The sequence below is a fragment of the Tachyglossus aculeatus genome, chromosome 12 (genome assembly GCF_015852505.1).
Source record: "Tachyglossus aculeatus isolate mTacAcu1 chromosome 12, mTacAcu1.pri, whole genome shotgun sequence".
NCBI classification, from domain to species: domain Eukaryota; kingdom Metazoa; phylum Chordata; class Mammalia; order Monotremata; family Tachyglossidae; genus Tachyglossus; species Tachyglossus aculeatus.
Window position 1 is genome coordinate 44,725,408 of NC_052077.1, and position 26,136 is coordinate 44,751,543.

Consider the following 26,136-nt stretch of genomic DNA (forward strand, 5'->3'; position numbering starts at 1 on the left):
CAAGACCATGCTCTATCCAGTAAGCCATGCTGCTTCTGCATGAGAGAAACAGTGTGGCCTAGTGAATAGAGCACAGCCCTGGAAGTCAGAGGACCTGGGTTCTAATCCCAGCTCTACCGCTTTTTTTTTAATATAGCATTTATTAAGCGCTTACTATGTGCAAAGCACTGTTCTAAGCGCTGGGGAGGTTACAAAGTGAACAGGTTGTCCCACGTGGGGCTCACAGTATTAATCCCCATTTTACAGATGAGGGAACTGAGGCACAGAGAAGTTAAGTGACTTGCCCAAAGTCACACAGCGGACATGTGGCGGAGTCGGGCTTTGAACCCACGACCTCTGACTCCAAAGCCCGGGCTCTTTCCACTGAGCCACGCCGCTTCTCTTTAACTTGTCTGCTGTGTGACCTTGGGCAAGTCACTTCACTTCTCTGGGCCTCAGTGATCTCATCTGTAAAATAGGGATTAAGACCGTGAGCCCTAAGAGGGACAGGTACCTTGACCAACCCGATTAACTTGTATCTACCCTAGTGCTTAGTACAGTGCCTAGCATATAGTAAGCGTTTAATCAAAACCATAAAAAAACCCAACCCAGGTCCTCTGACTCTTAGACTGGTGGTCTTTTCCCTAGGCCTTGGGCAGACCCACTCAGCCCCCATCCCACCACCCTGGGTCACCAGCTGCTGGACTGGTCGCAGGGCTCAGTGCCTGGGTTGAGCTCTGGGAGGCCTGGCCCACTAGTCCACGCCTTCGGCCCTGGAGACTTCTGTGCACAGGCGGCCTGGCCGAGCCGAGCCCACCCCAGCTTACTCAGTAAGCCCCTGGCTTACTGAGCCTCGGCACACCGGGCTGCTTCCCTCCTCTTATCCCCTCTAATCAATCAATCAATCAATCAATCAATCAATCAATTGATGCTCTAAGGCATCAAATGGTCAATCCATAGTATTTACTGTGCGCAGAGCACTGTGCTACATGTCCGGGAGAGGATAAGAGCTAGCAGAGCCAGGAGTAGACGCCTTGTGCTCTGGGGAGGGTTTAGGCCCTAGTGTGCCCTCAACCTGGGTACCCGCAAGACTGGTTTTGTTAGGCTGCCGGCCACGGGTGCTGCCAGTCACCGGCGCCGCCACCGACGCCACTCTCGGCACATCTGTGGCCGGTGGCCCAGTGGGGCACAGGAACCTTTCCATCCAATGGATCAAGGCCGCGGGCTTGGGAGTCAAAGGACGTGGGTTCTAATCCTGACTCTGCCGCTTTTCAGTGCTTAGAACAGTGCTTTGCACATAGTAAACACTTAATAAATGCCATCATTATTATTATTATTGTCTGCTCTGTGACCTCGGGTAAGCCACTTAACTTCTTTGTGCCTCAGTTACCTCATCTGTAAAATGAGGATTAAGACCGTGAGCCCCACGTGGAGCAACCTGATAAGCTTGTATCTACCCCAGCGCTTAGAACAGTGCTTGGCACATAGCAAGCACTTAACAAATACCATGATTATCATAATAATAATTATCATTATCATTATTACAGTATAGCTGAGTTGGTAGGTGTGTTCCTTGCCCACAGTGAGCTTAGGTTCTAGAGGGGGATATAGTCATTAATGTTAATAAAGAAATAGAGAAGCAGCGTGACTCAGTGGAAAGAGTGTGGGCTTTGGAGTCAGGGGTTATGGGTTCGAATCCCGGCTCTGCCAACTGTCGGCTGTGTGACTTTAGGTGAATCACTTCGCTTCTCTGGGCCTCAGTTCCCTCATCTGTAAAACGGGGATTAAGACTGTGTGCCCCCAGTGGGACAACCTGATCTCCTTGTAACTTCCCCAGCGCTTAGAACAGTGATTTGCGCATAGTAAGCGCTTAATAAATGCCATTATTATTATTATTATTATTATTATCAGAAAGGCCCGATCCAGCGGGTTTCAACTGTGTGAGATCAAGAGGAACTCCGGTTTATGATGTTGGAGCATAAACTCCTCATGGGGAGGGGGCCTGAGCCTCATGCTACTCGGCTGTCTGCCAAGCACCCAGAGCAGGCCTAGCCCACACCGGGTGCTCAGAGCCTGCTGGTCCCCACTGCCAAGACCGTGCTTAGTACAGTGCTCTGCACACAGTAAGCACTCAATAAATACGATTGGCTGACTAACAGACTGATGGGAGAACTTGGGAATGACTTTCCCTTTAACTTTGCTCTGTCCCAGCACAGCCTCCCCGTTAACCTTCCTGTGTCCCAAACATGGCCCCAACCCTGGACCCGAGTGTGTCCCCTCTCTCCAACAACGTCCACCCCCTGGGGCTCCGGATTCCGAGCGCGGACCCCTCCAGGAGCTGCTTCTGTGGGAGGAGGGGTCACCTGCGCTGCCATTTCCTCTAGCTGGGATTTATTTCAACGTCTCTCCTTTAGATGGTAAGCTCCCTATAGGCAGGGATCATGTCTACCAACTCTGTTTCACTGAGTTCTCCTGGGTGCTTAGAAAAGTGCTCTACATACAGAAGGTGCTCAATAATACTACTGATTGATTGATTCTTTTGTTTCTTGTTATGGCGGTGCCCTTGTTGTTGTTGTTGTTGTTCTGGCACTGCGTGTGCATGTGTGTATGTGGGTAGTTGGGTCTAGGACTAGAGGGGCCAGAATTGAACAGGCCTCAGTAGGTCCTGCACCCTCAGTGGGCAGGGAAGGCAGCAGGACCCACCCACCCCACTCCATCTAATTCCAGCCCCAAGGGTTGCCGTGGGAAGAGCTGGCTGTCCTCAGGAAACATGCCCGATTCTGGGTGGTCTTCCAAGCTTCCAGAATCAGCCATGCGACAGGCGCTGCACCCTGACAACCGGGCTCTGCCACGGTTGGGAGGAGTGTGGGCACAATTCCAGGAGTCAGAATTCCTGCATTGCCTAGCGGAGCGAGCCCAGGGGCTGGAAGTCCCACTTCCACCACAGTCCTGCTGTGTGACCTCAGGCAAGTCACCTAACGTCCCTGAGCCTCAGATTCCTCCTCTCCCTGCTCTCTCTCCCTCCCTCCCTGGAGACTGTGGATCCTGTGAGGGACAGGGACTGTGTCTGATCTAGTTATCTTGTTTCTACCCCAGCGCCTAGTGCAGTGCTTGGCGTGGAGTACTCAGTGACTCAATAGGGAAGCAGCATGGCCTATTGGACAGAGCATGGGCCTGGGATTCAGAGGAGCTGTGTTCTAATCCCAGCTCCACCACTTGCCTGCTGTATGACCTTGGCAAATCATTTAACGTCTCTGGGTCTCGGTTTCTTCATCTGTAAAATGGGCATTTAATACCTGTTCCCCATCCTACTTAGCCTGTGAGCCCCATGTAGGACAGGGACTGTTTTCAACCTGATTAAACTGTATCTGCCCCAGTGCTTAGTACAATGCTTGCAATATAATAAATACTTTACAAATCTCTCAGTCGTAATTATTACTATTATTCTTACCCTCATTATTCTCTGGGCTCAAGGCCCAGCTCTCCTGCCGTGGCCTCTCGTGCTCTCTAGACTGTAAGCTTGTTGTGGGTAGGAAATGTGTCTGCTTATTGTTGTACTGTACTTTCCCAAGCACTTAATACAGTGCTCTGCATACAAGTGCTCAATGAATACGATTGTATGAGTGAATGAATGAATGAATGAATAAATGCAAGGAAAACTGTTCAGCTTTTCTGAGCCTCTGTTCCTCATCTGTAAACTGTGGAGAGAGTGTCCAACTTGCCCTGTGCAAACCTCAAACTGTCTTTGCTTCTTCATGGGGGAAATAAGTGCATAAAATGTGTAGCATTGGGCATGTAAGAGTGTCAAAGACATTTTGAAATATTGCTGGAAGAGCAGTGAAAGAGCCAGAGGGACCTGAAAGCTTGCGGGGCAGGGCTTCTCCCAGCCTTCCCCAGAATCCAGGGTTGGGGGACTGGAGAGCCCAGGGCTGCTGAGCTACTATACCTCCATTCAACCTTCATCTGTCAAACCAATCATTCAATCAATCGTATTTATTGAGCACTTACTATGTGCCGAGCATCGTACTAAGCGCTTGGGAGAGTACAACACAATCAATCAATCAATTGAATTTATTGAGCGCCTACTGTGTGCGCTCAATATAACAGTACATTCCCTGCCCACAATGAAAACCAAGGCCCCTAGGGTCTTCCCCGCAAGCAAACCAAAACCTTCTCAATGCCCAGTGCCCAGCCCCCAGAAGGCAGCCAGGACACCGCACTCTGCACACAGTCTGCACGCATACTCTGCTGCCCAGATCATTTTCTGAGACACATTCTGTGTTCATCTCCCCACTCCTCAAAAACCTCCCAGGGCTGCCCTTCCATCGCCGCCTCAAGCTGAAACTCCTCACGGTTGGCTTTAAGGTGCCCGATCAACTCTCTCCCGCTATTTATCCTTGTTCCCACTACAACCAAGCAATACACTTCACTCCTCTATCAGACAATCAGTCCATCAGTCAGTCATATTCATTGAGTGCTTACCATGTAAAGGGCATGGTACTGGAGAGTAGGATAAAACGGCAATTTTCTCGCTCGGCCTTATTTAATAATGGCATTTATTAAGCGCTTACTATGTGCAAAGCACTGTTCTAAGCTCTGGGGAGGTTACAAGGTGATCAGGTTGTCCCATGTGGGGCTCACAGTCTTAATCCCCATTATACAGATGAGGTAACTGAGGCACAGAGAAATGAAGTGACTTGCCCAAAGTCACACAGCTGACAATTGGCAGAGCCGGGATTTGAACCCATGACCTCTGACTCCAAAGCCCGGGCTCTTTTCCACTGAGCCACACTGCTTCTCTATCTCTCTCACTGTCAACCCGTATTCCAGCTGTCCCTCTTACCTGGATCTCCTTCTCCATGTCCAGCAGATCACTGCTCCCCTGATCAGCAAGGCCCTTCTGAAATCCCATCTTCTCCAGGAGGGCTGCCCTGGTGAATCTCTTACTTCACACCGTTTCCCCCCAAATGACCCTTCAAAACTTCTTCAAGAACTTCCGTCACCTCCAGTGCTTAGAACAGTGCTTGGCACATAGTAAGCGATCAACAAATACCATCATTATTATTATTACACAATTGGGTAGTACCACTCCCTCCATCCCCTCACCACCCAATCAATCCGTCATTGGTATTTCTTGAGCATTTACTGAGTGCAGATCACCGTACCAAGCATTTGGGGAAGTACTATACTGTTGAGAGACATGATCCCTACCTTCAAGGAGTTTTCAGACTAGTGGGGGAGAAAGACATTAAAATAAATTATAGATAGGGTGGGCAGCTCTCTGTTTATTCATGTACGTGTGTTTAAGTTCTGTCTTCCATGAGGACAGAAATGTCTACGAACTCTACCGAAGTCTCCAAAGTGCTTATTGTAGTGTTCTGCACAGATTAAGGGCCCAATACATTTGATTTATTGACTGACTGCATTCTAGACGCACCTTAGGGTATTCTGTGCACTGTAGGCATCCAGTAAACAACTCCGCACCCATATACTCACTGTACCGTGATCTCATATTCCTCATCACTGACCGTTGGCACATATCCTCCCTCTGGCTGGTATCCCTCCTCATTCATTCATTCATTCACTCAGTAGTATTTATGGAGCGCTTACTGTGTGCTTCTCCATAGCTCACAGACCACCACTCTCCCCACCTTCAAAATCCTCCTAAAGATCACATCTCCACCTCTAAGCCCTCATTTCCCATAATAATAATAATAATAATAATAATAATAATAGTATTTATTAAACACTTACTATGTGCAAGGCACTGTTCTAAGTGCTGGGGGGACACAAGGTGATCAGGTTGTCCCATGCGGGGCTCACAGTCTTCATCCCCATTTTACAGATGAGGTAACTGAGGCTCAGAAAAGTGAAGTGACTTGCCCGAGGTCACACAGCAGACAAGCAGAAACGCTCTGGGCATGTTACTCCCCTCCTCAAAAATCTCCAGTGGCTACCAATCAACCTACGCAGAAGCAGCGTGGCTCAGTGGAAAAAGCACGGGCTTTGGAGTCAGAGGTCATGGGTTCAAATCCCGGCTCCACCACTTGTCAGCTGTGTGACTTAGGGCAAGTCACTTAACTTCTCTGGGTCTCAGTTCCCTCATCTGTAAAATGGGGATGAAGACTGTGAGCCCCACGTGGAACAACCTGATCACCTTGTAAATTCCCCAGCGCTTAGAACAGTGCTCTGCACATAGTAAGCGCTGAATAAATGCCATTATTATTATATTTACTGTTCTATTTATTTTATTTTGTTAATATGTTTTGTTCTGTTGTCTGTCTCCCCCTTCTAGACTGTGAGCTCGCTGTTGGGTAGGGACCGTCTCTATATGTTGCCGATTTGGACTTCCCAAGCGCTTAGTACAGTGCTCTGCACACAGTAAGCGCTCAATAAATACGATTGATTGAATGAATGAATGTACACATATACACACAAGTGCTATGGGGCGGGGAGGGGGTTAGAGCAGAGGGAGCAAGTGGGAGCGATGGGGAGGGGAGGAGGAGCAGAGGAAAAGGGGGGCTCAGTCTGGGAAGGCCTCCTGGAGGAGGTGAGCTCTCAGTAGGGCTTTGAAGGGAGGAAGAGAGCTAGCTTGGTGGATGTGCAGAGGGAGGGCATTCCGGGCGAGGGGAAGGACGTGGGCCGGGGGACGGCGGCGGGACGGGCGAGAAGGAGGCCCACTGAGGAGGTGAGCAGCAGAGGACACAGTATGCGCTCAATAAATATGATTGAATGAAAGAGGAGCGGAGGGTGAGGGCTGGGCTGGAGAAGGACAGAAGGGAGCTGAGGAAGGAAGGGGCGAGGGGATGGACAGCTTTGAAGCCAATGATGAGGAGTTTTTGCTCGATACGGAGGTTGATAGGCAACCCCTGGAGATTTTTGAGGAGGGGAGTGACATACTGTTATCGACAAACATGACGGGGTCCCTTCGTGGAACTGTTGTCGACAAACAGGGTTATCATATGGGTTTGTTTAGTCGATGAAGAAACGAGTGACTCTGAGAGAACGAGTCATAGATAAGGGCAGTAGGAAAGTGGCGAGCAGCCCGTTCACCCCGATGGGGTACGAGTGACTGCAACACCCGAACCTCCGGTGTAAATCGGCAACAGGGTTCGAGAACCCAAGGTGGTGACGCAGATAGGAAAAATGACTCGGAGACATGAGTTCGGATAGAGCAGTAAAGGAGGAAAGTGGCTACCTGCCCGTTCACCTCCCGAGAGAGGTACGAATGACAAGCAGCCCCGATCCCATTCTCACTGTTTCTTTTATTGAGTTACAGCAACATGGGAGCAGAGCATTTGGGAATTTCAGGAATCCAATTAGGACCGGCAAGATGTTACAAATTCTCATTATTCTCTGTTCTCACTGCCTTCTGCAGTTTTATCTGCCCTATGGCCTTGCATAGATAGGTGTTACTTGTTACTGGCCTTGAAGACATCTGTTGCTGAGCCTTGCAGAAAATACAAAAAGGAGTTGTTCTCTCGGCCTGCACAAAATGGAAGGTTACTGTCAGCACGCACAAAATGGAGTCAGTCACGTCAAGTCCGCTGGTGGACAACACATACCCGGAACGAATGAAGGGGCAGGACACATGTCTTCCAACTCTGTTATAGTGCACTGTCCCAAAAGCTTAGCACGGTGCTTTGCACCCAGTAAACATTCAATAAATACCACGGATTGATTGCTCTGCGCCCAGTTGGCAGCAAGTAATAATAGTAATAATAACGGCATTTATTAAGCGCTTACTATGCGCAACACACTGTATTAAGCAAGTAGAGCGCTGTGCACACGGTAGGCGTCCAAGGCGGTGCAGTGCATTCATTCAATCGTACTTATTGAGCACTTACTGTGTGCAGAGCACTGTACTAAGCGCTTGGGAAGTACAAGTTCCCAGACTGAACCCCCTCCTTCCTCTCACCCTCCTCATCCCCCCCGCCTTACCTCCTTCCCCTCCCCACAGCACCTGCATAGATGTTTGTATGTAATTATTACTCTATTTTATTTGTACATATTTATTCTATTTATTTTATTTTGTTAATATGTTTTGTTTTGTTGTCTGTCCCCCCCTTCTAGACTGTGAGCCCGCTGTTGGGTAGGGACCGTCTCTATAGGTTGCCAACTTGTACTTCCCAAGGGCTTAGTACAGTGCTCTGCACACAGTAAGCGCTCAATAAATACGACTGAATGAATGAATTCAATAAATACCACGGATTGATTGCTCTGCACCCAATCAATCAATCAATCGTATTTATTGAGCGCTTACTGTGTGCAGAGCACTGTACTAAGCGCTTGGGAAGTACAAGTTGGCAACACAAAGAGACAACGAAGTTGGCAGCAAGTAATAATAATAATAATGATGGCATTTATTAAGCTCTTACTATGTGCAACAAGCAAGTAGAGCGCTGTGCACACGGTAGGCGCCCAAGGCGGTGCAGTGCATTCATTCAATCGTATTTATTGAGCGCTTACTGTGTGCAGAGCACTGTACTAAGCGCTTGGGAAGTACAAGTTGGCAACAGATAGAGACAGTCCCTACCCAACAGCGGGCTCACAGTCTAGATAGGGAAGACAGACAACAAAACAAAACATATTAACAAAATGAATAGAGAATAATCTTGCAGGGCTGAGCCGTGCCTCCCGTCCCAGCCGGGCTCGTCCCCCTCTCCATCCCCCTCATCTTACCTCCTTCCCTTCCCCACAGCACCTGTGTATATGTATATATGTTTGTACATATTTATTACTCTATTTATTTATTTTACTTGTCCATATCTATTCTATTTATTTTATTTTGTTAGTTTTGTTTTGTTCTCTGTCTCCCCCTTCTAGACTGAGAGCCCACTGTTGGGTAGGGACTGTCTCTAGATGTTGCCAACTTGTACTTCCCAAGCGCTTAGTCCAGTGCTCTGCACCCAGTAAGCGCTCAATAAATACGATTGATTGATTGATTGATTGACTGATTTTAGACTGTGAGCCCACTGTTGGGTAGGGGACTGTCTCTATATGTTGCCAACTTGGACTTCCCAAGCGCTTAGTACAGTACTCTGCACACAGTAAGCGCTCAATAAATGCGATTGATTGATTGATTTTAGACTGTGAGCCCACTGTTGGGTAGGGGACTGTCTCTAGATGTTGCCAACTTGGACTTCCCAAGTGCTTAGTCCAGTGCTCTGCACCCAGTAGGCGCTCAATAAATCATCATCATCATCAATCGTATTTATTGAGTGCTTACTATGTGCAGAGCACTGAACTAAGCGCTTGGGAAGTACAAATTGGCAACATCTAGAGACAGTCCCTACCCAACGGTGGGCTCACAATAAATACGATTGATTGATTGATTTTAGACTGTGAGCCCACTATTGGGTAGGGGACTGTCTCTAGATGTTGCCAACTTGGACTTCCCAAGCGCTTAGTCCAGTGCTCTGCACATAGTAAGCGCTCAATAAATACGATTGATGATTGATTGATTGACTGAGGGGAAGGGCACTAATTCAATTATTATACCAATATCAATTGTTACCAATACTATTGGTATTATTGATAATATTGGTAATATTATTATTACCTGCATATACGTATATATGTTTGTACATATTTATTACTCTATTTATTTTACTTGTACCTATCTATTCTATTTATTTTATTTTGTTACTATGTTTGGTTTTGTTCTCTGTCTCCCCCTTTCAGACTGCGAGCCCGCTGTTGGGTAGGGACTGTCTCTAGATGTTGCCAATTTGTACTTCCCTAGCGCTTAGTACCCTCTCCATCCCCCCCCATCTTACCTCCTTCCCTTCCCCACAGCACCTGAATATATGTATATATGTTTGTACAGATTTATTACTCTATTTATTTATTTATTTATTTATTTATTTTACTTGTACATATCTATTCTATTTCTTTTATTTTGTTAGTATGTTTGGTTTTGTTCTCTGTCTCCCCCTTTTAGACTGCGAGCCCGCTGTTGGGTAGGGACTGTCTCTACATGTTGCCAACTTGTACTTCCCAAGCGCTTAGTCCAGTGCTCTGCACATAGTAAGCGCTCAATAAATACGATTGATGATTGACTGAGGGGAAGGGCACGGCCCGGGCGAGGGGCCCAGGGGGCGCGAGCTCCATGACGACGGGCGCAACCATAGCCGGAGGAGGGGGGACGTCGCCCTCCCGCCTCTAGATGAGGGTCCGGCCGGGGCTGAGAAGGAGGACAACCCCCTGTTTGGGGACATTTAATATTTAATGCGTCTTCTATCTTCTCCGTGAGCCGCGGGTCCTCCGCGCCCCGGCGGGCCGGCGCCCCGGCCTCCCCCCGTCCCCCCCTCCCTCGGCCGGAGCACTTGGTGCGGTCCGGGGCCGGTCACGCGGCGCGGGGGGGGCGGGGCCCGGGCGCGGCTCCGGCCGAGCGGCTCTGCGCCTGCGCCACCTGCTCCCGCCGCGGGCGCGCGCAACGATGTGCGGCACGGCCTGCTTCGTCTTCGTCGTCCTGGTCGGCGCGCGCACCCTGGGCCAGGACGCGCCGCCGGTGAGTGTGTGGGGGGGGGAGCGCGCGCCCCCCCCCGGGCGAAGAGGGGGCGGTTATTATTATTATTATTATTATTATTATTATTATTCTCTGCTGCCATTCAATCAATCAATCAGTCAATCAATCGTATTTATTGAGCGCTTACTGTGTGCAGAGCACTGTACTAAGCGCTTGGGAAGTACAAATTGGCATCACATAGAGACAGTCCCTACCCAACAGTGGGCTCACAGTCTAAAAGGGGGAGACAGAGAACAGAACCAAACATACCAACAAAATAAAATAAGTAGGATAGAAATGTACAAGTAAAATAAATAAATAAATAAATAAATAGAGTAATAAATATGTACAACCATATATACATATATACAGGTGCTGTGGGGAAGGGAAGTTCAACGGCTTCAAAGCCCTCCTGAGAGCTCACCTCCTCCAGGAGGCCTTCCCACACTGAGCCCCTTCCTCTCCAATCAATCAATCAATCGTATTTATTGAGCGCTTACTGTGTGCAGAGCACTGTACTAAGCGCTTGGGAACCTCTTCCAGGAGGCCTTCCCAGACTGAGCCCCCTCCTTCCTCTCCCCCTCGTCCCCCTCTCCACCCCCCCCCATCTTACCTCCTTCCCTTCCCCACAGCGCCTGTATATATGGATATATGTTTGTACATATTTATTACTCTGTTGGGTAGGGACTGTCTCTATATGTTGCCAACTTGTAATTCCCAAGCGCTTAGTACAGTGCTCTGCACCCAGTAAGCGCTCAATAAATACGATTGATGATGATGATGATGATTATTTATTTATTTTTTTTACTTGTACATATCTAGTCTATTTTATTTTGTTAGTATGTTTGGTTTTGTTCTCTGTCTCCCCCTTTTAGACTGTGAGCCCACTGTTGGGTAGGGACTGTCTCTATATGTTGCCAACTTGTACTTCCCAAGCGCGTAGTACAGTGCTCTGCACACAGTAAGCGCTCAATAAATACGATTGATGATGATGATGATGAAGTACAGGCTGGCAACATATAGAGACAGTCCCTCTCCATCCCCCCCGCCTTACCTCCTTCCCCTCCCCACAGCACCTGTAAGTATGTATAGATGTTTGTACGGATTTATTACTCTATTGATTTATTTTACTTGCGCATACCTATTCTATTTATTTTATTTTGTGCATATGTTTGGTTTTGTTGTCCGTCTCCCCCTTCTAGCCCGTGAGCCCGCTGCCGGGTCGGGACCGTCTCTATATGTTGCCAATTTGTACTTCCCAAGCGCTTAGTACAGTGCTCTGCGCACAGTAAGCGCTCAATAAGTACGATTGATTGATTGATTGATTTCACGGCCCTTGGCACTGCCCGGACGCAGCTTCCTGCTTTACTGTTCTGCCGTTTCATGGTCATTACCTCAAAAATCTCCAGTGGCTACCAATCAATCTGCGCATCAGGCAGAAACTCCTCACCCTGGGCTTCCAGGCTGTCCATCCCCTCGCCCCCTCCTACCTCACCTCCCTTTTCTCCTTCTCCACCTCAGCCCGCACCCTCCGTTCCTCTGCCACTAATATCCTCCCCGTACCTCGTTCTCGCCTGTCCCGCCTTCGACCCCCGGCCCACGTCCTCCCCCGGGCCTGGAATGCCCCCAATCCCTCTGCCCCTCCGCCAAACTAGCTCTCTTCCTCCCTTCAAGGCCCTACTGAGAGCTCACTTCCTCCAGGAGGCCTTCCCACACTCAGCCCCTTCCTTCCTCTCCCCCTCGTCCCCCTCTCCATCCCCCTCATCTTACCCCCTTCCCCTCCCCACAGCACCTGTATATATGTATATATGTTTGTACATATTTATTACTCTATTTTACTTGTACATATCTATTCTATTTATTTTATTTTGTTAGTATGTTTGGTTTTGTTCTCTGTCTCCCCCTTCTAGACTGTGAGCCCACTGTTGGGTAGGGACTGTCTCTATATGTTGCCAACTTGGACTTCCCAAACGCTTAGTACAGTGCTCTGCACACAGTAAGCGCCCAATAAATACGATTGATTGATTACCAGTCTTTCCCACATCACTCTCTCTAGAGAGAGCAGAGGCCTCGACTGTGAGCCCGCTGTTGGGTAGGGACTGTCTCAATATGTTGCCAACTTGTACTTCCCAAGCGCTTAGTACAGTGCTCTGCACACAGTAAGCGCTCAACAAATACGATTGATTGATTACCAGTCTTTCCCACATCACTCTGTCTAGAGAGAGCAGAGGCCTCGACTGTGAGCCCGCTGTTGAGTAGGGACCGTCTCTATATGTAGGGACCGTCTCTAAGCGCTTAGTCCAGTGCTCTGCACACAGTAAGCGCTCAATAAATACGATTGAATGAATCCAGTGATCCAGCACAGGCTGTCCACTCCCCCCGACTTTCTCTCCCCCCTCTCCATCCCTGACTCCCCCCTTCTCCCCCAGTGACCCAGCATTAGCCATCCAACGCCCCTGACTGTCCCCTCTCCAACCCTGACTCTCCCGGTGACCCAGCACGGACCACCCAACACCCCTGAATCTCCCCTCCCCATTTCTGAGTCCCCCAGTGACCCAGCACGGACCATCCAACACCCCTGGCTTTCCCCTTCCCATCCCCGACTCTCCTCCAGTGACCCGGTATAGCGCTACTCCATGGATGTTCCAAAGCTCCCTGTGAGGAAGAATCAGCCTTTCTGGGAAATCTGAGCAAAGCCTACTTCTACTCTCAGGCCTTTGCTCCTTTCCTCCTCCCACTCTTAGCTGATGAAGCCCTGGGCTGGGCCCCACTGTGTGGGGTCCTGCGTGGGACCCTCGGGAACCGGGCAGGATGCTAGGTGGGGCACTGTAGACCTCACTCTGGGGGAGCTCCCACCCCTTAGGGTAGGTTGGCAGGCCTGCTCTGCCAGATGCCCCGTGTGTAATGGAGTGTGTAGATTAGGTGGGCAAAGACGTGGTCTCTTGGGTCAGTTGTGCAGGTGCCCGCTGCCGCCCCGGTGCTGTGGGCTGCCCGGGGAGGAGGCGGCTGGTGGGGCCCGGCTTCTGGCCGGGGTGCAGTTTACGGGTCAGAGGGGAAGTAGCTCTGGGCCCTGCGGGGTTGGGGGCTGACTAAAGCGGTCACCCTCCTGACCCGGTCAGCTGACGGATAGTTCGCGGTTCCTGCTTTGCCTGCAACCGCCCCTTTCTGCCTTCTCCCTGGCCTCTCCTGCTTCCCCTCCCTGGTTTCCCTCTCTTCCTCCACCACTGCTCCCCCCCTCGCCACTTTGCGGGCGGGACCTTGACCCCTTGCGTAAGGCAAGACACATTCCACTGAGCCAGGCGGGACAGGCTGCCTACCACCATTGTCCAGGGTCCAGGCCGGAGGGGAGCTGGGTGGAAGGGGGTGACGATGTGGGGGGTGGCATGTGGGCCACCAGCAGCCTGTGCAGATGGTCTGATCTGGCGGCCAGAAGGACAGGTCTGAGACCTATGTTCTGCCCTTTCCAGTGGACTGAAGACTGCCGGAACTCAACGTACCCCCCGTCTGGGCCCACGTGAGTAAGGGGTAGGGGGCTTGCCCGGTATTCAGCCCAGCACATAGTACCGCACACTGCACCCCGCAGACACCCAGTAAATACTGCTTATTACTGTGGAAGCAGCGTGGCTCAGTGGAAAGAGCTCGGGCTTTGGAGTCAGAGGCCATGGGTTCAAGTCCCGGCACCACCACTTGTCAGCTGTGTGACTTTGGGCAAGTCACTTCACTTCTCTGTGCCTCAGTGACCTCATCTGTAAAATGGGGATGAAGACTGTGAGCCCCCTGTGGGACAACCTGTTCACCTTGTAACCTCCCCAGCGCTTAGAACAGTGCTTTGCACATAGTAAGCGCTTTATAAATGCCATTATTATTATTATTATTACTGCTAAGTAATAATAATGGTGGCATTTATTAAGCGCTTCCTGTGTGCAAAGCAGTGTTCTGCTCAAGACAGTGCTCGACCTGGTACTCAGCCCAGAACTCTGTCTGGTGCTGAGCCCGGTGCTTGGCCTGGCATTGCGGCCCCCAGCCTTGCAGTCCCAACTTCTGCCCCTCTGGGCAGGGCAGAGGAGGAGGAGAGGACACTGTGGTGCCAATGTGGCCCTAGCCGGGGTCTGGGCTGGCCTCTGTCTTTAGGCAGTCGTGGTGACCGACTTGTCACCTTTCAGCTTCCGGGGGACCGTGCCGTGGTACACCATCAACCTTGACTTCCCTCCCTACAAGCGATGGCACGAGGTGGTGGCCGACCGAGGGCCCGCGGTATGGACGGTTGCCCCCAGCCCGGTTGATTACCTTCTCTCCTCACCGCCCCCCCCCGGCCCCACTTGACCTCCACCCCTCGCCCAGCTGACCACCTTTGCCTTCCCCAGACAGCTGACCTCCTCCTCTCCCCCAGCCCAGGTGACCCCCACCTCTCCTGGCCTAGCCGACATCCAGCGGGCAAGCCAAACTTTTCATAACGTCTCTGCCCCCTGACCTCCTCCTAGTCCCCCCGTTTCACAAGCATGGGCACCCACCCCCTCACCTCCCACCAGCCTCCCCCGTAAACTCTCCCCGGCCCCATCTTCTACAGGAACAGATGCTGCCCGGCAATCTCCACATAGGTCTCTCTCCCTGACCTCCCTGTAGCGCCCCTGCCTTAGGCATAGCCCCCTCCTCCCGCCAGCCCTCCAAGATCAGTGTCCAGTTGTTCCCTGAAAATCTGCCATTCCTGGGTCCTGGGCCCAGATTCCTCTGTGCCCACTTCCCCTCCCCAAGGCAGGAGTCAGAGAATGGGGCAAAGGAGCCCACATGGCTCTTTGATCCCCTCAGGGGGTCCGGACCTCCTCAGCCAGGGCACCCAGTGTCTGTGGGCTTCGGTTGGCACCCCCAGACACCCCGGGGCACCACGCTGCCCGCCCACCGCTGATGAGCCGCCTTCTCCCCTAGATCAAACTCATGATCCAGTCCGTGAAGGACATAGTGAACACCTTCAACCCCAGTGGAAAGTTAATGAAGATGGTGGATGAGAAATTGGTACGTTGGCAGCGGGCACGTATGTGTGGCGGCATGTATGCGGGAGCAGCGGCGTGGGCACTGGGGACACCAGTGTGTGTGCGTGGGTGTGCACGGTATGGAACATCCAGGATGTGTGTGAGTTGCTGGGGGGGGGTGTGTGTGTGTGGGGTGTGTCTGTGTGTGTTTGCACAGGGTAGGGGGCCAGCATACGTGTCCCATTGCAGCCTGGGATGCTTGGCCACTTACCTGGGCCGTTTGAGGAGGAGATGAAGGGGATCGCAGATGTGACAGGCATTCCGCTGGGTGAGGACCCCGGGCTGCTCGGGCAGTTGGGGGGCTCGGGAGCCGGGGGAGCGACTGGTCTGCACGCTCAGCTACGGTTGGCTCTGCTCACCGCTGGCCAGAGAAGATGCCGGACTTAACGGCCTCTTGTTTCCCCAGGAGAAATCATTTCCTTCAACATCTTCTATGAGATTTTCTCCATGTGCACGTCCCTGATCACTGAGGACCAAGCAGGTGGGGGGCGCCGGGGGACAATGGGAAAGGATGGACGTGGAGGCAGGGGGCCGGGCGGGACACCCGGGGACACTATGGGGGGGCGACGGGGGGCTTGGGGGGGCAGCAGGGGTGGCGCTGGGCAGTTCAGTAGGGAGCTAGCTCGGGGGGAGGGGCGGGTTGGGAGTGCCTCAGCGGCCAGAGCCAGGGGTGAGCAAAGCCGCTGATAGCCGGTACCCACGGATCGCAAGCGGCTGTCGTTGACTGCTTCTAGGGCACCTGATCCACGCCCGGAACATGGACTTCGGGGTTTTCCTTGGGTGAGTGGAGTCCCCCGGGCCCCAAAGCCACTTGTTCTGGGGGGCTGGCACCATTACACCCCTGGCCATCATAGGTGCCTGAGGCGGGTTCTGCCCCCGGGCACTCCACCTGCCTCCTGCAGGTGGGATACAAACAACCACACGTGGGTGGTCACGGAGCAGCTGAAGCCGCTGACGGTGAACCTGGACATCCAGCGGGACAACAAGACCGTGTTCCTGGCTACCACGTTCGCCGGCTACGTGGGCATGCTGACCGGGATCCGGCCGGTCAGTCGGGCTGGAATGGGGGTGGGGAGGAATGGCCAAGGCTGGGGGCTTTGCTGTACCTGACCTCCGTCTCCCAGTGCGCCCTCTCCCCCCAGCTCTCTGTCTGGTCTTCCTATGCCGACCTGGCCCTCTGGCATCTAGGGGTTGGGGACAAGGGCCCCAGGGAGGGTGGGAGTAGGGAAAGAGTGGGATGGGGATGAATCTGACACTGGTGAGTTTGCCCAAGCGGTATCCCCAGGAAAGATATTTGGAGTCCCCAGGTTTTCAGTAGCCTGCACTGTCTTGCCCCATGGACGGATGGGCAGGCTGACACACCGCCCCTGGCTTGCCGTTCTAGGGGGCCCTCACCCTCACGCTGAATGAACGGTTCAACATAAATGGTGGCTACCTGGGTGAGTGCTGGCTCCGAGGGAGGAGGTGGGCAGGGTAAGCAGTGGGGGTGGAGGAGCCTGCCTGGCATCTCGTGTCACCCAGTGGCCAGGCGCTTTAGCGGGTGTCCCGCCTCACCCAGGGATCATCGAGTGGCTTTTGGGCCGGAGAGGTGACATGTGGATCGGCTTCATAACCAGGGCGGTGCTAGAGAACGCCACCAGGTATGGCCCCCAATCCCACATCCACCCACCTGTCCACCAAAGGGATGACTCGTTGCTGGCCAGGGCAGACGGCAGATCAGGGTTCTGGCCCTGAATGTGCTGTGTGGCTCTGAGCAAGCCACTTAACGTCTCTGGACCTCTGTTTCTTTGGTGGGCCCAGCATAGCTGCTCCCCAGCCCCCAAACACCTCAAGGTGGCATAGCTGACCCCTGCTCTACCCAGCACCTTGGTGGGTGTGGCATATCTGACCAATAACCCCCCCATCTTCACCACCTGGGCCTGTACAGCTATGAAGAAGCCAAGAACATCCTGACCAAGACTCCCCTCCTGGCCCCAGCCTACTTCATCCTGGGGGGTAATCGCTCCGGCCAGGGTTGCGTCATCACCCGCGCCCGCAAGGCCACTCTGGATGTACACGAGTATGTGCGGGGAAGGGTCTGGGGGGACCGGGAGGGCATGACAAGGTCGGGTCTGGGGGCGGAGGGGGGAGCGCCCTCGGGAAATAACGCTTTGTGGCCCAGACTGGACGCCCTACATGGTCGCTGGTACGTGGTGCAGACCAACTACGACGGCTGGAAGCATCCATTCTTCCTGGATGACCGCAGGACACCCACCATGACCTGCCTGAACCGCACCACGCAGGAGGTCAGTGTGGGTGGGGCTGGAGAGCGTGGCCTGGGGGTGGAGAACAGGGCCGGGACTGTGGGCCTGACCTTTGGGGTGGGTCTGTATTCCTTGTCTAGCACATCTCATTCGCCTCCGTGTACGACGTCCTGTCCACCAAGCCCATCCTCAATAAGGTGCGTATCCCCAGGGTCGGGGAGGATGACCCAGTCCCCAACCGGGGAGATGCTGCTGCCCCGGGCGGCTTCCCAGTCTGCACCGTGCGTCCACCGGGGCTGACCTGGTCCTGGTTTTTCAGCTCACCGTGTACACGACGCTGATGGACCTCTCCCGGGGAAAGTTTGAGACGTACCTTCGGGACTGCCCAGACCCCTGCATTGGCTGGTGACCACCAGGGCCGGACCCCCGCCCCCGGCTGCCTGGAGCGGCCACCCCATTCCGCCCTCAGGGATCCAGCGCTGCAGGCCGGCACTCTCTGCCGTCGGGCCGGTCTTGGCCGGCCTGGCAGCAGATAGTGGGGTGGGTGGGCGGTCCCACTCCTCTGGCCTAGCCAGGGACCAGGGCTGGAAGCTGCTTGGCTTTTTTCCCACCCTTCAGTCACCACTGTTTTGAGTAATAAAATGCACCAGACAAAGCTGGGAAGGGCAGCATCTTCACTGCCCCACAGGGGCTGGGAAGGGACAGTCCATCTGTCAGCTCTTCTTTCCTCATTTGGTACTCAAAGGGCCCCAGCACCATCCCAGCTGGGTAAACTGGGAGGGATGGGGCCTTGCCCTCCCAGAGCTGTGGTTTAGCCAGGATGGTCACTGACACCCACCTTAGTGGTCAGAGTTAGGTTCAGGCCCAGTGCCTCCGCACGGATCATCCGACACCCCTGACTCTCCCCTCTCCGTCCCCAGCTGGGTTAGGCTGTGGCATCAGCGAGCCTATTCTGGGTCACTTGTGGGGAGAGTGAGGGTGGGTGCCTGGATGATCGCTGTGGGGACAAGCAGAGCTTGTGAGGTGAACCCAGGCCCCAATTTGCCAGGTGGACTGTTCCAGTATGTCGATGGGTTTTGGCCATATGACCTTGCAGTCACCGAGTGGGGCCAGCCCCCATCACAGATGGGATCTGTGGAGGGAAGAGTCTTGGCCCCTGGTGAGTCTGCTCAGGTACCTATAAAGGAAATGACCGCCTGGACCTCATGGAGCTTAAAGAGTGAGCTTCCAGGGGCCTGGCTCACTCCGCCAATTGTCCCGTGGAGGGACTAGCCAGGCGGCAGCAGCCCATCTTTAACTGTGACCTCTGCACTCTTCCAAGATCCCCTTAGCTGCCCCGGACACTGCTAACCGACAAGTCCAACCTTTATTTAAAACTAGGCTTTAAGTTTAAAGTTACTAAACAAAACAGTGAAAAAATAAAAAAGAAACGAGCAAAGAGAACAGTGCCTCAACATTCTGAAGGTGGGAGGAGCTGGTGTCAGACCGGGTGCCGCCCCCGTCTAAGGGCACAGGCTCGGTCCCATCATTAAACAGCTCCAAACAAGATGTTGAGTTAGGACTGGTTACATACAGAATCACTGACTTGGGGGGGGGATGGAGGCGGAGCTGGTGCCGGAGGGGTTGCTGATGATTCTCTCATACGCTTTGGGCTCCAGTGGCTTCTGGAAAACAAGAGGAGGGTCACTGCTACCCATCCCGAGTCAGGAAAGGCAGATGGGGTCTGGGTGGCCGGCCGGGCATAAAGCCCGACATTCCCAGCCCCGGGGCGCAATCGCAAAACCAACTGGAAGGTTGCACGGGAGCTGCCAGTTCTGAGCCAGTGCTGATGTCCGATGTGGACACGCCTGGTCCCGGGAGCTGGATCCCCTGGCTTTTAGAGGGTTGAAAACACAGCATGTGCACGACACCCATTTTGGGGGTTGGAGGCAGGGAAGGCACTTGGGAAGGCCCAGATAACCCCGGAGCCACTAAGCAGTCGGACTGGGAGATGGGAAAGACAGAAGAGCCCCAGAGGAATCAAGGTCAGCAGGGTGCAAGGTATAATTGGAGCGGCCCCTGCCCCACTTCTCCCCGGCCCTGCCCTGGGTCCCTCTACAAAGGCCAGAGGATAAAGGAGAAGGCCAGAGGATAAAGGACAATTGGCTCTACCAATTGTCAGCTGTGTGACCTTGGGCTAGTCACTTAACTTCTCTGTGCCTCAGTTACCTCATCTACAAAATGGGGATGAAGACTGTGAGCCCCGCATGGGACAACCTGATCACCTTGTATCCTCCCCAGCGCTTAGAACAGTGCTTTGCACATAGTAAGCGCTTAACAAATGCCATTAAAAAAAAAAAAGAGTAGGGCTGCTCACACCAGGCTCTTTGGAAAGCTGAGAGTCTCCAGCCAGTTCGTCCATTTGAGATCCATTTCCTGCGAGGATCTCATCAGTCAAGCGGTTTTTCTGTTCCTCAGCCACCATCTTCTGTGTCAGCTCCGCCTTGAGGGGGGTCAAGAGAAATGAGGGTGTCGGGGAACATCTCCCCTTCACTCCAACACACTGGAGAGACCGCGTTGTGTGGCATTAGAAAAAGCCAAATACCTCCGAATACATTGTCAGTTTCAGAGGTAAATCTTCAACTTTCACAAAGTCATCTTCATCGGATTTTTGACTGATGTTCCCGGACCCGGCCTCCTGTTGAAAAATATCACCAGGGTGACTGGAACCCGTTTGTATTATGGGTGACAAGCCGGACAGCCCACCCCCCCAGCCCCAGGGCCAATGGGACACAATCAATTCCTTGCTATAGCTGGGGAGGGTTGGGGTGGGGGGGGGGGAGGATTCTGTTTGACTGGGATCCTGACTAAAAGGCAAGAAACCTCAAGTAGGGGCAGGGGTCCCCAAGATGAAGACAATCAATCAATCATATTTATTGAGCACTTACTGTGTGCAGAGCACTGTACTAAGCACTTGGGAAGTACAAGATGACAACATCTAGAGACAGTCCCTACCCAACAGTGGGCTCACAGTCTAAAAGGGGGGGCGACAGGCCCGGCTTCCACGAATGGCTGGGAGCGGGAGTGCACAGGCAAGTCTCCAAGGCAGCTGGGACCAGCCCAGAGGTTCTCAGAGCTGAGTGCGCTTTGGGCCCGATGATCCGCTAGACCACTACCCCTTCCCCTCTCCCCAAACCAACAGACCAGCCCAGGTCTTGGCAGTGGTCAACCACAGGGGCTGCGGGCATCATGAGGCCCAGTTCTACCCCGAGGGGAATGCCGGTCAGGCCACCCCTGCCTGGATCGCCACCTTGGCAAAGCCGGGTCCGGAAGCGGGGCAGTGGAGGGCAGCCAGGGTGGTCCAGGGCAGTGGCAGCTAAAAGAGAGGATCTTCCACTTGTGGAAAGCCCAACAAGCCAACCTGGGGACTGACCGGCAAGGAAGTGATGGGTGCTTCCCCTCTACTTTCTGCATCTTCTGTGCACTTGGCTCTGGACTCTTAAGCACTTGATAATCACCCCACCCTCAGCTCCACAGCACTTTCATTCCCTCATTCATTCAATTCTATTTATTGAGCAGTTACTTTGTGCAAAGCACTGTACTAAGCACTTGGGAGAGTACAGTTTAACAATAAACAGATATGTTCCCTGCCCACAGTGACCTTAGTCTAGAGCACTTCTGTACATATCTGTAATTTATTTACATTCCTGTCTGCCTCCCCTTCAAGACTGGTAGACTGGGGGCCCCTTATGGGCAGGGAACATGTCCACCAACTATGTTGTACTGGACTCTCCCTCAAGCAAGTCCTCAAAAATCTCCAGTGGCTACCAATCAACCTACGCATCAGGCAAAAACTCCTCACCCTCGGCTTCAAGGCTGTCCATCCATCCCCTCGCCCCCTCCTACCTCACCTCCCTTCTCTCCTTCTACAGCCCAGCCCACATCCTCCGCTCCTCTGCCGCTAATCTCCTCACCGTGCCTTGTTCTCGCCTGTCCCACCGTCGACCCCGGCCCATGTCATCCCCCTGGCCTGGAATGCCCTCCCTCCGCACATCCGCCAAGCTAGCTCTCTTCCTCCCTTCAAGGCCCTACTGAGAGCTCACCTCCTCCAGGAGGCCTACCCAGACTGAGCCCCCTCCTTCCTCTCCCCCTCCTCCCCCTCTCCATCCCCCCTGCCTTACCTCCTTCCCCTCCCCACAGCACCTGCATATATGTTCGTATGTATTTATTGCTCTATTTTATTTGTACATATTTATTCTATTTAGTTAACATGTTTTTTGTTCTCTGTCTCCCCCTTCTAGACTGCGAGCCCACTGTTGGGTAGGGACTGTATATGTTGCCAACTTGTACTTCCCAAGCGCTTAGTGCAGTGCTCTGCACACAGTAAGCGCTCAATAACTAAATACGATAGAATGAAGCAAGTACTACAGTGCTCTGCACACAGGAAGTGCTCAATAAATCCCAAAGACTGGGTGAGTGCGGGCGGGCAACTGAATGACTGATGGTCCCTATATCCCCCACCTCCAGGGTGAAGGCACCCAGGTCTAAAGCCAACCAAAGGAGACCCTTCTTTCCCCAGATGGGATTAGCTCCCCAAGGCAGCTGGGCTGCCCAAGCCCAAGTCTAGGCCGGGCAGCAGGTCCCGCAAACAGGCTCAGAGGGGCTCAGACAGATCCACCAGCCTGCCACCCAAGGCCAGGGCAGGGGTGAATCCAAATCCAAGATTCCAACCAGTAACCTGGGTTAATCAGAGGCTCAGCTACGGGTTCAGAAGCTACCACAGGCACGTGTGGGCAGGCAAAGCACACGATCCAATCGTCCGGAGAGGTGGCAGAAGAGGCCCCCAAATGACTGAGGTCTGGGGCACACAAGGTGAAACTCCCCAAAGGGTTTCCAAGTCCCCTCTTGGACAAGGAGGCGGGCAGTGATGGGGGAGCCGGAAGGGCCATGAAAAGCTCTGAAGAGCCCAAGGGGGACCAGTTCCTGGATGAGCGACCGATCCCGTCCTCTTTGCCGATCACCACGCTCCACAGTGATCACCTCAACCATCAATCATCACAGGCCAAAAAATGGTCCCCGGGAGAGGTTTGGAATAGGACCGGCCTTCCTGCTGAGCTGTAAACTGGGCTAGCCTCCAAGCGAAACTAAACCGGACAGAGTTGGTCTAAGGTAATGTTTGGGTGGCAGAATTGGTTACTTCTGCTGAAACCAGAGTTTAAATTTAAGCCCAAGGTCACGCCAGGAAGGGGAGATTTGCCTGGGGCCAATACACACTCGGGACAGAACATCTTATCAGAGATAAGGCCAGAGGGAGGATCACCTCCCCAAACAATCCCTTAGGACAAAAAACACCCTCTCAATGGCAGTGGAAAATTCCTTGGAGGGGATTGGAGGTCCCTGTCTCCCACAGGGAACCAACTGGGGGTGGGGGGTGGGGAAGGGGGATGCAAGAGGGCCAAGGTCCAAGGCAGTGCTGGTCAAGAAGGTGTGGTAGTTGGAAGCGTGAGCTGGGGCAGCAGAACACAATAAATCTCAACAGTTCACCCGGCCAAAATGCAGAAGCCAGATGCTCCGTTTCCAACCAAGGACACGGTATCTACCTTCAAACAATTAATAGTATTTATCGGGTGCTTACTATGTACACGGCACTGTACTAAGTTTTTGGAAGTATAATGCAAGAGTTGGTATACAGATTCCCTGCCCACTGGGAGCTTACAATCTAGATGGGGAGCCAGGTGTTAAAATAAATTACAGGTATGGACATAAGGGCTGTGGGGCTGAGGTGGGGGGAATCAATCAATCGTATTTATTGAGCGCTTACTGTGTGCAGAGCACTGTACTAAGCGCTTGGAAGTGAAAGTCAAGTGCTTGAAAGGTATGGATCCAAGTGCAAAGGAGACCCAGAAGGGGGAATGAGTAGGGAAAGTGAAGGCTTAGTCAGGGACGGCCTCTTGGAGAAGATGTGATTTTAGGAAGGGAACATGTCTACCAACTCTTGTTATACTGTACTCTCCCAAGCGCTTGGCACAGTGCTTTGCCCCCAGGGTACTAGACATGGTGCCTGTACCACTGGAGCTCACTCTCCCAAGCACTTGATGCAGTGCTCTGCAATCACTCAATCAAGAGTATTTACTGAGCTCTTACTACGTGAAGAGGACTATACTAGGCGCTTGGAAACATACAGCAGAATTAGCGTACGCATTCATTGCCCATAACACGCTTCCATTCTAGAGGGGGAGAAAGACATTAATATAAGTAATTTATAATATGTCCTGTGCAGTAAGGAGTGGGGCAAAGATCAGATGCCCAAAGCACACAGATCCAAGTGCACAGACGACACAGAAGGTAGAGTGAGCTGGGGAAAAGGAGGCTTAACCGGGGAAGGCAATAATAATAATAATTAATAATTGTGGTATTTGTTAAGTGCTTGCTATGTGCTAGGCACTGTACTAAGCACTGGGTGGGGTGGATATAAGGAAATCGGGTTGGACACAGTCCCTGTCTGCTGTGGGGCTCACAGTCTCAAGTAAGTGCACAATAAAAACCACTGACTGACTGATTAGACCATCAGTGCCCTGAGGGCACGCATCAGACCTGCTAGTTCTACAGGACTCTCTCCAGTGCTTAGCCCAGAGGTCTGTGTACAGTGGGCACTCAGTTTGTTCTACCAAGTCACGAAGCCACGACAAGAATGGGTCCACGGAGGTCAGCCCACCCACCTTATTCCACAAGGTGCCCGCACTGTTCCCAAGAAGCCCACTCACCCAACCCACGTGCCCACCCTGCCCCACCAAGGCCCCCCGCCCGCCTTGCCCAGGAGGAGCTGCCCAGTACGTACAAATTCATTCACCAGCACCGGGGACTCGGTGTCAGGGCTGCCGGCCACTGAGCTCTCGGGAGACCCGGCAGAGGGCTTGGCTCGGGTGCCAGCCGGGCCCAAGCTGGCCGCTTGTGTGGCTGGGGGGTCCAGGCCGGGCTCTCGGGAGGGCCCGACGGCAGCCACCGCTGATCCGGTCGGGAGGCTGCCGCCGCCACCGGGGTGCCGCTCCTGTTCCGAAACTGCGGGCAAAGCCGGCGTCCCCGTGGGTCCGTCCTGGGCCCCTGCCAACACAACCAAAATGTCCCCGACTCAGCACGCCACACCGCGCCCCCTCAGCTCGCCGCCGCTCACCCCTCCCTTCATCCAGCGTGGCTCAGTGGCAAGAACACGGGCTTTGGAGTCAGAGGTCACGGGTTCAAATCCCGGCTACGCCAACTGTCAGCTGTGTGACCTTGGGCAAGTCACTTCACTTCTCTGGGCCTCAGTTACCTCATCTGTGAAATGGGGATTAAGACTGTGAACCCCCCATGGGACAATCTGATCACCTTGTAACCTCCCCAGCGCTTAGAACAGTGCTTTGCACATAGTAAGCACTTAATAAATGCCATCATTATTATTATTATTATCCCTTAGCAGCACAATTTGTCTGCAGGAGTATTCAGGGAAGGTGCGGTCCGGAAGTGGAGGAGGCCAGCTCGGAACATTTCCAAAGACATCAGGCCAGCTCCTTTCCGCCGGCTGCAGGGACAGACTTTGGATGGACTACACACAGGAGAATGATCCACTTGTCAGAGTTCGAGTTATTTTGTTAGTATGTTTGGTTTTGTTCTCTGTCTCCCCCTTTTAGACTGTGAGCCCACTGTTGGGTAGGGGCTGTCTCTATATGTTGCCAACTTGGACTTCCCAAGCGCTTAGTCCAGTGCTCTGCACACAGTAAGCGCTCAGTAAATACGATTGATGATGATGATGAGTTCCGGGTGCACAGAGAGTGCCGTCTGACAGGTGGGGGTCAGGCTGCATTGAACCCCTGTCACTTCCAGCCCCTGCAACCCTCTGGGCTCTAAGTTCATTGTGGGCAGGGAAAGTGTCTATAAACTCTGCTATACTGTACTCTCAATCAATCAATCGATCGTATTTATTGAGTGCTTACTCTGTGCAGAGCACTATACTAAGCACTTGGGAAGTACATGTTGGCAACATATAGAGACGGTCCCTACCCAACAGCGGGCACAGTCTAGGAGGGGGAGACAGAGAACAAAACAAAACCTATTAACAAAATAAAATAGAATAGATATGTACAAAGTGCACAGCACTTTCCCAAGTGCTTAGCACAGTACTCTGTTCACAGTAAGCATTCAATAAATACATTTTTAAAATGGTATTTGTTAAGCACTTATTATGTACCAGACACTGTGCTAAGCCCTGGGAAGGGTAGAATCAATCAATCATATTTATTGAGCGCTTACTATGTGCAGAGCACTGTACTAAGCGCTTGGGAAGTACCAATTTGCAACATATAGAGACAGTCCCTACCCAACATTGGGCTCACAGTCTAAAAGCGGGAGACAGAGAACAAAA

At 52.8% G+C, this 26,136-nt stretch overlaps 2 protein-coding genes across 7 annotated transcripts in view; one reads left to right on the forward strand and one right to left on the reverse strand.

Annotated features, from left to right (window-relative positions):
- The first annotated feature begins 10,412 nt into the window (after positions 1 to 10,412).
- ASAH1 (N-acylsphingosine amidohydrolase 1) lies at positions 10,413 to 18,422 on the forward strand. The gene is made up of 14 exons (XM_038755028.1): positions 10,413 to 10,492; positions 13,957 to 14,003; positions 14,653 to 14,743; positions 15,413 to 15,499; positions 15,706 to 15,784; positions 15,923 to 15,997; positions 16,251 to 16,296; positions 16,419 to 16,563; positions 16,901 to 16,955; positions 17,075 to 17,156; positions 17,444 to 17,575; positions 17,678 to 17,801; positions 17,900 to 17,956; positions 18,079 to 18,422. The coding sequence occupies exons 1-14, from the start codon at positions 10,421 to 10,423 to the stop codon at positions 18,166 to 18,168; spliced, it is 1,182 nt and encodes a 393-aa protein (XP_038610956.1). The 5' UTR covers positions 10,413 to 10,420; the 3' UTR covers positions 18,169 to 18,422.
- A 684-nt stretch (positions 18,423 to 19,106) lies between these two features.
- Positions 19,107 to 26,136, reverse strand: part of PCM1 (pericentriolar material 1) — a 68,113-nt gene continuing 61,083 nt past the window's right edge. For all 6 annotated transcript variants that reach the window (XM_038755026.1, XM_038755021.1, XM_038755023.1 and 3 more), the window contains 4 exons: positions 24,577 to 24,839; positions 20,344 to 20,436; positions 20,116 to 20,241; positions 19,107 to 19,423 (listed from right to left, as the gene is read on the reverse strand). In XM_038755026.1, the coding sequence (XP_038610954.1) occupies positions 19,337 to 19,423; positions 20,116 to 20,241; positions 20,344 to 20,436; positions 24,577 to 24,839 (569 nt within the window). In that variant the 3' untranslated portion in view covers positions 19,107 to 19,336. The remainder of the gene's footprint in view (positions 19,424 to 20,115; positions 20,242 to 20,343; positions 20,437 to 24,576; positions 24,840 to 26,136) is intronic.

What these genes read in the sequence shown, in the direction of transcription:
- ASAH1 (XM_038755028.1), top strand. Translation starts at nt 10,421, where the DNA reads ATGTGCGGCACGGCCTGCTTCGTCTTCGTCGTCCTGGTCGGCGCGCGC. An exon ending in TGTGACAGGCATTCCGCTGG is followed by an intron (nt 15,785 to 15,922) that starts GTGAGGACCCCG and finishes TTGTTTCCCCAG; the next exon opens with GAGAAATCATTTCCTTCAAC. An exon ending in GTGCTAGAGAACGCCACCAG is followed by an intron (nt 17,157 to 17,443) that starts GTATGGCCCCCA and finishes GGGCCTGTACAG; the next exon opens with CTATGAAGAAGCCAAGAACA.